The sequence below is a fragment of the Malus domestica genome, chromosome 16 (genome assembly GCF_042453785.1).
Source record: "Malus domestica chromosome 16, GDT2T_hap1".
In the NCBI taxonomy this organism is placed as follows: domain Eukaryota; kingdom Viridiplantae; phylum Streptophyta; class Magnoliopsida; order Rosales; family Rosaceae; genus Malus; species Malus domestica.
In genome coordinates, this window is record NC_091676.1 from 698,170 (window position 1) to 708,935 (window position 10,766).

At 36.2% G+C, this 10,766-nt stretch overlaps 1 protein-coding gene across 2 annotated transcripts; it reads right to left on the reverse strand.

The window, feature by feature from the left end:
• Positions 1-2,172: 2,172 nt before the first annotated feature.
• Positions 2,173-8,743, reverse strand: LOC103403456 (protein indeterminate-domain 5, chloroplastic-like). 2 transcript variants are annotated; one of them, XM_017323425.3, is made up of 6 exons: positions 8,603-8,743; positions 8,168-8,328; positions 7,483-7,730; positions 6,673-7,069; positions 3,547-4,835; positions 2,173-2,488 (listed from the first exon to the last, which is right to left on the reverse strand). In XM_017323425.3, the coding sequence occupies exons 3-5, from the start codon at positions 7,646-7,648 to the stop codon at positions 3,581-3,583; spliced, it is 1,818 nt and encodes a 605-aa protein (XP_017178914.1). In that variant the 5' UTR covers positions 7,649-7,730; positions 8,168-8,328; positions 8,603-8,743; the 3' UTR covers positions 2,173-2,488; positions 3,547-3,580. The 2 variants fall into 2 exon arrangements, 1 of the variants encoding a protein (XP_017178914.1); XR_001786007.3 differs by lacking the exons at positions 8,168-8,328; positions 8,603-8,743 and adding an exon at positions 3,200-3,225 and having other exon boundaries at positions 7,483-7,961.
• Between the last annotated feature and the right edge of the window lie 2,023 nt (positions 8,744-10,766).

The window sequence follows — 10,766 nt, forward strand, 5'->3', positions numbered from 1 at the left end:
TGAACATTATTTATAACTGCGTGCAAAATTTTGCTGAGACGTACCTTTCACAGGGCACACGTCAAATCCAATATTATGAACAATAATATGTTAATCTTTGGTTCTATACAAATCATGCATTTTTCTGTACTTGTCCAGAACGCAGCTACTGAAGTACTTCTTAGACTATAAGAGGCACGAAAATGTACAAACACATTGTCCTCTTCCCTTAAACAAAAATAATTGTCATCATCTTTCAGACTTAACTTGTGCTGGTCATGATTTTTCCCTATGGGGCGCCCGCGCGCGCATATATATATATATATATATATGTACTTTTTGTTAAAGGAAAGTGTTAGGGGGTGTATTCAATTGGGATTTTAAAGGATTTTAATTCTTTTAATGAATCTAGGGGTATTCAATCATGATTTTAAGTGATTCTCTGAAATTCTAGGTGTATTCAATTAGAATTTTAAAATAGTTTATTAAAATCCTTAGAAATCCAGTTGTATTCAATTAAGATTTTAAAGAAGTTTATAACATTCCAGGTGTATTCAATTAGAAATTGATTTTAAAGAATTTGAGAAAGTTAAGGAATTAGAGGGAGTTGGAGAGATTTCGTAGTGTATTTTAAGTATCCACAAATCTCACCTCTTCCCATGAGATTTCGAGGGAATTGAATCAAAATTTTATATGGAATCTCTACAAATCAATTAAACTCCATAAAAATCCATGGATTTATAAATCCATTAAAATCTCTCACATTCTCAATTGAATACACCCCCCTTAGTTACACATTCATTTTTATTTTTCATATATTTTTGTTAGTTTTTTGACATTGATCTTCTTCAATTCATTTGATCTACCGGTCAAAAATTGAAATAAATGTGTGAAAAACAAAAATGAGTCTGTAAATAACACTACCATTTGTTAAATTTCGTTTCAAACATTTAATCATCACTTAAGATGCCCAGGCACAGTATCCATTGAGGCCAGGGATCCGTTGTCTCCAATTTGATGTCTCTTTTGTGTCTTTTTTTTTATATTTTTTGACACTTGTCCATTAACATCAATGTTTTCATAAACTAATTAAAATAAAATAAAAATTAAAGAAAATAAAAACCATCACTCGGATAATCACCCACTGCAACTATAGAACCCATCGCCGTCTACACTGCTCTTCACAGTCGGCAAAGCTTTCTTTCCTTTCCATTCCCTCTCTACAAATTTCCGTACTAGATCATGATCGATCGAGTCAATGCATGTGAAGTTTGAAGTTTGCAATTTAGAATATCTAATCGATATATGATCAATCCATCTTGTCACAACTGACAAATAATGTGTGAAGTTTGAAATTTGAGAATATCTAATCCATTGATACGTGACCGAAATGCATGGTGGGAAGGTTGGAGTTGGTGGCTGCAGTGTTGGGGGAGGTTGCTGAAAGGTTTTTTTCAGCCATGGTGATGGTCGTCTTTAATTTTTCAGTTTTTTTATTTTTTTTAATTTTACGCAAAAGTAATAGTGTTACATTTAAGGTTAAGTGGAGAAATATGTGTCAAACTAGAATAAACACATAGAGGAGATGCATCTATTGAATATGCATGCAACTAATTGCAGTATAGGAAAGGCAACCTCTGTGTCATAATTTTTCTTTTGCGAACGCACTGTCATAAAAATTAACTAGTACCAAAACAAAATCAAGGAAAATGATAAAAATTAATTTTTAATTTGTCTAGGTAGATGTGCCTACATATACATATATATATATATATATATGTGTGTTTAGAATATATTTGGGAGAATGGAAACTTAAACTACGTTATTTCCTAGCCATATATGATACAAATTTATAAAATTAAACAATAAAGGCTTTTTTTGTTTACTTATTAAGTAAAACAATCATGTTTTTAATGCCATTGAAACAAAGAAATGACAATAAGTATATGAGAAATGGTAAGGAGACTTCCTCAAAAGTAGGACTCCCTGCCACTTTATGTTTTTGGCACATAAATTGACTTGTATACATTTTGATGTGGTAGAGAGTCCGTAGAGAGTCTCAGAGAGTCTCTTTGACATTTCTATAAATATGAATATGTTTTAACGCTATATGTCCTCGTAACATACTTGGAAACGGCTCTTAAAACATGAATTATGACATGGTTGCATTGCATGCATGTCCAGTCAAAATACTTCACTAAAGTTTCTAAGGATTTCAATTTTGTTGAAATGCTAATACATAAAGGAGTACATCAGTTTAACATTAAACAGAACAAACTGTCGACTAGCTAGTCATCATTTAAATTTAAACTACGAAAAAGTTCTAGCCCTCATTGACTTTGGAAATTAAACCCCCGGTCCTCAAAACACGTTTTGAGGCTTGAGAAAAAAAAAGGAAAAAAAAATATACAGCTAGCTCAAACAACCTTAAGTAATCTGCACTAATCTCCTTGGTGTCATGTCGAGCTTCATGCATATGGCTTTAGTCCGGAACAAGTAATTATATTCCCTGCAAACAAACCCAAATTTATATAATAATTGTAAAAGCTCTATTTTATTAAGGTAGATAATTACGTTGTGAACAAGAAATAAGCATAGTGGTCATCGATAAATGTGAACGAGAAGAGTCCCATAGACACAGACTTAACCATGCATCTTAATTGTATAATCACTTCAATTCCAAGGAGTTGTTATTTAAAATCTTAAGTGAAAAACATTTTACTTGTAATTATTAGTATAAACTTAGGGATAATGGAACTTTTAAGTACTCGACGAAAAGAAAGAAACAAAGGAACGACTTAAGTTATTTTTCCAAGAAAATAATATTCAACACATAGGAAAGAGGTCAATCTCATCATGTATAAAAATGTTCTTAAGAATCTTAACAAAAAGGAAAATTTTTAAATATGTACAAATGTAAGTTAAATAATGAAATAGTTTAACAGTAAACAAATAATTCCTGCATGCGACAAGTAAAAATCGAAGACAATTTGGAAAGGGATGTGTTATCCACATACCCCAAATTACTTTTCACACACCCTTGTTAATTTTTATTCGTTGATCTTCTTCAATTCATCCGATCTGATGGTCGAAAATTAAAAAGATGTGTGAGAAGTAAAATGAGGTATGTGAATATCACACATCTTTAAAAAATGCATCTTTTTATTGAGAGGATATTTATTTTATCTCATCCATGCAAATTGCAATGCAGTGCACTCACTCTACATGTCCAGCGCTCGTGACTCTCTGCCATCCAAAATAAAAGTTAAAAAGGAGTAGAGGTATCATGTTTATATAAAAACAAAAAGACAAGACACCCAATGTGTACACCAGGTCGTCACTCATGAGTCAGGACTGCCTCAATTTTGTGTAACCATGCAAAGACATTGTGTCAGGATTTCAGTTTTCATTTTAATTTTCTTTTGTTATATTATTTTAAAAGTACAAAAAAGCCAGTGAAAAGTAGTAGCAGTGTACAGAAATTACACAATTACCAAAGAAAACTAACCCCTTTAATAAAATATATTCATTTTTAACCTAGGTCAATCGTCACTAATTTTCACGTACCTCTATCTCTCTCATCATCTCTGTACTTTTTTGTTCACTGAAAATTCCCGCCTCCTCCAAAAGATTGGGTTGACGGCGCAGCTGCTGCAGCATTGCTCTCGGAATCCAATGAGCTCATCATCTCCATGCCGCCATGCTGCTGCTCTGATCTCTGATGAGAAAATCCACCGCTCATGCTCCTCACCACTTGTCCAACCCCAAGAAAGTCCCTCGTTAGCCTATCCGACCCTCCGCCAATATTGCTCAACCCTAGATTCTGCTGCTGCAACTTTGTATCCTCCATGTTAATTGCCCTATTTTCCGAAGCATCGTATCCACCAAAGGCCGTGTTTCCGAAAATCGATGAGCCGCCTCCTCCGCTAGCAAAGGAGTTCATTAGGTCTTGGAGGTGGCTCTGGTCGGTTTGGTCACTTCCGAACATCCCACCTAAGCTGGAAGGAACTAGGGTTCCGAGCCTATCTGGTTTTGTAGTGGTCGAGGAAGAGCTTCCGAAGCTACGGAGGAGCGAGGCGGTGGTGGTGTTGTTTGAAGTGGTGGATCCCATTTGAGCAGCCTTCTGAAGCAGCGCGGTTGCGGACATGTGCGATGACATAGCCTGCTGCTGACTATTACCATTGTTGCTATAGAGAGAAGGGACTCCGGAACTCATGTGATCGCCGCCACCCATAATGTGTCCGGTAAAGAGATTATTCGAGACGTCGCTTCCACCTCCCGTGGTGCTGCCGTTTGCGTTGGTGTTGAAATGGTCGGGACTAATTAGTAAGTTGTTGTTGTTGTTGGCACTGTAGCTATTAGTATTGTTGGTGGTGCTGTTGGAAAGGAAAGGTAGGTTAAAAATATTGGCTCCTCCTCCGGAGTGATGCTGATGTGGTGATTGAAACTGCATGAGTCCATGAAATGACTTGTCCTGGTCATGGTATTGTTGTTGGTTGGATTGATCATGATCAGAGGCTCCAGTCATGAAGAAAGATGCAGCTGACGACTGAGCCGATCGGAAAGATGACCCCATTGAAGGGGATGAGAGGAGGTGATCGAATTGTCCGGTCCGAGCGGCAGCGTCAGCACCTGAAGACCCACCAAGTCTAAGGAGACTGGATTGATTGTTGTGGTCGAGTGAGGACAGTTGATGGGGAGGGCCCACAACTTGCTGAGATAATCCGAGGCCAGTGTTGCTGAGGCTTCCTCCTCCGTATAAGCTGCTGCCAATGGTGCTCAAACTGGGTGGATGCCTTGCACTTTCCTGAGCCAGTGCGTCGCAGAATGCCCTATGCGTGATAAAACTGTCCCGCCTGCACTCACAATACATCATTTTCAATTTCATGGTGAACAGAAAAAAACAATACAATTAAGTAGCTAGGTTGAAACATTTCCTGATGACAGTAGTCATATGACTGTTGCATACATTAGCTTAGAAATGTACGAAAAACATTGCATTGCATTCACATACATAATTGGAAAAGGTAGAATTGAATTGGATAAAAAAATGAATGACACAACCTCCATATATATGGAGATAGGCCATTTAAAACTCAATGGCTGTGTAAAGTCTTTGCACAATAGGTTAAAAGCGTTCACCTTTGAAATGGAGGTCCCAAAGTTCGATTCCCTCTCTTTCAATACCGCTTGTTTCTTTAAAAAATCTCAAAGTCCCCACTAGGCTTTAGAAAATTAAAATTGTATACAATTCTATCCTTAAAATGAAACCATTTTGTTCCTGTCCATAAGTGAGTTCCCCAATTTTAGTAGTATAATTGTTCTGATTTTAATTGGAAATTGATGGTCTAATTAATCACACCAATTAACAAGGAATCATTTCGAGTTGCAATTCTATTAATAGATGAAAATGAAGGAAGATATCAAATCTCAAAACCCTAATGTGTGAACTCTGAAGGATTCAAAATACAAAGACTAATTAAGAATTTGTGACAAACTCAAATGCACTATAATTACATTTTTTAGGGGGAGGACACATTTAATAACTTTCACAATTGCACGCACTAATATGCGATAACAGAAATAATTGCACAAGGAAAATGAACCAGTATTTCCCAAGAAGATATAGAGAATTAAAAGGGGATGGAAGTGTGAATTTTTCTGAAAAATGGAAAAGAAATTTGAATGAAATTAATTAATTAACAACCAAGAAATTCCATTTCAAGGACTTGCACTTCAATAAATGCAGCATGAGAATGTATTCGAAGTGATGAAAGTAAATCTATCAAAAACCCCATTTGAGGACTTATGCTCAAGTAGTAGAAAACTCATGATCCAAATGTCTGTTTTTCCAGTTGAGAATTATTTCCCCAAAGCCATATCAATATCCTCAATTACTGCTCCTATCTAGTCGCATCATCCCCAAATTATGACACTGCAATTCTATAAACCCTACATTTTGACCAAAAACCCATTAAATTTGACACAATTTCAAACTCCTGCAAGGTCATGAACTGAAGCCAACTCAAAACCAATTTTTAGAGAGAGAGAGAGAGAGAGAGAAGCGTTGTGATGAAAGCGAACAGTAGCAGTACAAGTACCGTCTTTCTCTTCTCTTCTCTCACATTACGTAGCAATTGGCATAGCAACACGTGAATACGAAAAAGCTTTTGCTAAACACCGAAATCGGGGTTGTTTCCGAGGTGAAACAAAGTAAAAGAAATTAAATCAAGTACTAATATGACGACCATATATGGCCTTTTTTTTTTCTTGAAAAAACAAAAACAAACTGGGGCTTCCCAACTGGGGATAAAATCATATATAAGTATCCGGAAACCACCACGACCATAGCAGTTTCCACAGATTATTCACGTGGGAGCATGTTTTTCTGCCATTTTCCTCTTCCCCAAAGAAAATTTTTAAAAATTAATTAAAACACATTTGACAGGAAAAAAAAAATTAACGCATATACTAAAAGCGTGAAAACTTTTTTCTTCTCTTGTCACTGAGGACTCGAGGAATCTAAATAGCTTAAACAAAAGAAAAAGGTCAAGTTTCGACACAAGAAATTTTTGTGTGCACCGAGAACACCGAACTCATGAATTAAAGTAACTTGCTGTGATTATGCGTATGTTTGATTAATGGGAAAACGAGCTAGATAAAAAGTTGATTTTGATTTGGTGAATAATTTACCTTGAGAAAAGAGTGCCACAGTCACATCTGTATTCCCGAGTACCGCAAGTCTTAGAATGTGCCTTCCAATCGGACTGGACGGCGTACCTCTTGGAGCACTTCTCACACTTCCATTTTTTTTCGCCGTGTTTTCTAGAGTAGTGCTTTTTGATGCCGGTGAGGTCGCCGAGAGCTCGAGAGGGGTCGTGGTGGACGCATGTGGGCTCCGGGCAGAGATAGACTTTGCGTTTGGGTTCTTTTGTAGTCTTCTGCTTGAGCTTCCAAGGCAGGTTGTGTCCTCTTCTGTGGAGCTGTAGGTTCTGCTCCCTTTGGAATCCTTTGTTGCATACCTCACATATGAACCTGTTTGTTGCCATTAGGGTCTTGGGAGATAGTGCTATGACTTCTGCTTCTGGATCTGTTCTCTCATGAAAAATGCCAAACCACAACAAATTAGAAAATTCATATCTTTATTAATCACAACAACAAAATTGTATATATCTTACAAGACACATCATATTTTGTAAACTTGCGTAATCATTTTTCAATCCAACTAATCATAAACTTTTATATCTATCTGTATATATGTGTTTTCCCATTTCAATTAGTTTCTCTGCCAATTTAGGGTTCCTTATCCGTGAGAGAGAAAAAAAGGGATGGAATACGAGCCAGAATTCAATTCAGAAAATTAAACCATATATATTCTTAATCTACTTTGCTTTTGTGTGTTGGGTAGCTAGTTAGGTAGATCCTAGCCAATGTCAAGATTTCAGAGGTCGGGCCAACAAGTAACTAGAAAAAGAGAAAGAAAATCAATTGTTGGATACTTGCTTGGTGTTCCAGGTTGGTTTCTCTTTTTCTTCTGAGTTGGAGCAGCTGGTGCAGCTGTGGATGAGGTTGGTGTTGTGGAGGAATGTTGTTGCTTATTCATCTGCTGATTTTGATCTTCTTCTCTAATTCCAAAAAGCGGTGCGCCTGACGAAGAAGACGCAGCCATCTCTTTCTGATCAATCTTCTTCTTCTTCTTCTCTTTCTGCCCTTTCAATAACCCTCCCTGAGCAATCTGAGATGTTCTCTAGCTAGAAACCAGCAAAACCCCACAACCAATTTATAAGTCCTCAAATCTTATCCCAAAGAACAAATGAAGAGAAAGAAAAAAACTTGAAAGGAAGAAAATATTAATCAAGGGAGTTGAAGAGAGAGTAAAAGGAATCAACTCCATAACTAAGCATTTGATGTTTTCTCTCTTCTTCTACTAGTTTTTTTCTCTTGTTTTAAATGAAAATTTCTGAGGAAAGTGATGCTGTTACGGTTTTATGATTTGGTGTCATGCACATACAGTAACACATATACACAGAATCTTTTCTTTTTTCTTTTAAATCTTTTGATTTTTTTTTCATAGTTTTTTTCCAGAATTTCTCAGTATTTTTTCCTCTTTAAATAAAATACAAAAAATTGAAAATTAATTGACAGGGGGAAGAGAGAGAGCGACGTAGAGAGAGAAGGTGAGGCCTACAGGTCGGTGGACCCAATCCATACGCACATCACGACATGGTATGGTGCGTGAGAGGAGCATGAAGCAGCTAGCTACTCTCTCTCTCTCTCCCTCCTTTTCGTATCTTCTTACTCACATCCAGACAAGCTATCCTTCATCACCCCTGTCCCAAGTGGACCTCACTGTAAAAAATTTAAAATCAAGAAAAAACAGAGAAAATAAACCTAAACCATATGTATACACATTTTCAAGAGAATTAGTGTGAGAAATGATAATAATATACACAATAGTCATCTAAACTACAAAAAGAAGAAGTTTTGATCTCGGAATGCAATGAGATGAATTGAAGAACCTATTCATCTCCACCACTTTCTTCTCAAGAGAATTAGTTGAATAATAAACAAAATTTCAAACGCAAAAGAAAGAACTACCAGAAAGAAAATTAGATATATATACCTGATGAAGGTAGTTTGAGACGGGGCTGTGTTGCTGAAATCCAGCATAAGCTAGCAGACTAATGTTGTCATTTGAGAGCTCTCTCTCTCTCTCTCTCGGTCTCTGGTCACTGACATGTAAAGAGCAACGCCTACTAGGTCCAGTTTCAGTTACATGCAATTGATTCTCCTCCTACGGGCAGACATTTAATGGGAGGCCATGAAAGGTTGTTTTAGTCCTTTTATAATTACATTCGAAAATCATACTTAAAAGACTAAGAACAATTAAGAAAAGACCAATTATCCAACTACTATATATCGATACACAATTACCTGGGAAAATTAGTTTATTTAGATAAATAAACATTTACACCACCACTAATTATAATTGCTATCATCATCAACAACCCTATCATTTCCCAAGCCCTAGCTTTGTAATTAAATAACAGTAAAAATATTATGAGGTAATTATTAAATTAAAGTGATTTGATTTGAGTCACTTCTCTGATTTTCAAGGTTGATATATATGTAATAGAGTGCAAATTTTGCTTTATTTGTAGAATTTGATAAGTGATTGGGACACTTTTTCTTTTAATTTCTTCTTTTCTCTTTGAGTATTTAGAAATGACAGTTTTTATTCTGTGCCAGCTAAAGCCTTTTTCCTCATACAAGAACGCTTGCAGCATATCTGTCATTCCTTGAAACAAGGACACCTTAACTACGACTATGCACATCACTTTCATGTGTAGTCATTTTGGTAATGTGATGAGGGTGTAAATATTCTTCATTTCTTTGTGTGGATGACATTCAAATTTGGACCTTGAGCTAGCAGACTTAGTACCCACTAAGCCTATTTATCTGCTATTAATTAAGCTGTGCTAATTAATCCGGAGTTTCTGCTTGGATACAATGTTCCAATTGCTAAAAGGAAAAAATGATGCCTTAATTGAGAAAAATATTAAATTTCCTTGTTATGTTGTTTATTAACAAGTTATCTTCCTAGTTTAACATGAAAATGACAACTAATAATGACTATAACGTGGCATTACCTTTAAGGAGAACTTACTTGGCACCGTGCATGCATAACTGACTAATAAAACGTGGCATTAAGCTGACCCTTCACTCTGTTCGATGATGAAAACTTACCTGTGAAGTGTGCATGCAACTTGTTGTTCTTATTTGTTTCTCACATTATATTATGTGTGTCATGTGACTAGATATATAAAGAATAAAAAGTTCGTGCACCTTGCAGCAAAGTTTTTCTCTGATTGAGAAAGGTTTTGATTGTAACTCTCAATACAGTAAATAGTCAAATTCTCACTTAAAGTTTTGGTAATATCGTTAATTATATCCTTAATTTAGACAAGGGGATGATAGTCTGTGTAATAAGGTAAAAATGTCAAGATGTAGCAACTGATATTTTGTAACTTATATGTTGGAAGTATATATATGAAGTCTATACCCCATATCCAAAAAGCACCAACGAGTTGAAGAAAACCTGGGCTGTGACTGAACTACACACAACACCCATATATATATACATGTAAAAAAAAAAGGACGATCCTAAGCAAATAAGACTTCTGCTTTGCAAAGATCAAGGGAAACGTCTTATCTCTCATAACTTTATATTCTTATTTTGGAAAGAAACTATTTTTACGAGTCGAACGCATGACCAATGGATCACAAAAAACAAACTTTCCTTGCGCCAAGGCTTTAAAAAGACGAGACCATAAAGTGACAACACAGCAGTTTGTTGCTACACGAGGACGATGGTTCTGTTAGAAGAAGTACACGCTGCATTTTTCAACAATGGCGGCACACTTTCCAGTTCACAATCGCTGCCCTCAAATTCTTCTGTAATTGCTGTCTGCCCTCTCACTAACCCTAACCCTATTAACTAATCATCTCATTTACTCCTTTCTGTTTGCCTTTTTACTTGCACCTTTTACGTTCCCATGCAATTTTCAAATTTGGTCAAATATTTTTGTAGTTTGCAGTCAGACCGTTAAGGACTTGGTCTTTATTGCTCTGTTGGGAATTTGGAAGGGACACCCGGATTTTAGGGCTTTTTGGGGGTTGAATTAAGAGGCCCAAACGTTTTTTATATTTCTGTTTCTTTTGGGCCCAGATGACGTTGCTTTTAACCTTTTTGGGGTTGCCACTTCCCGAAACCCTCGTAGTAATAC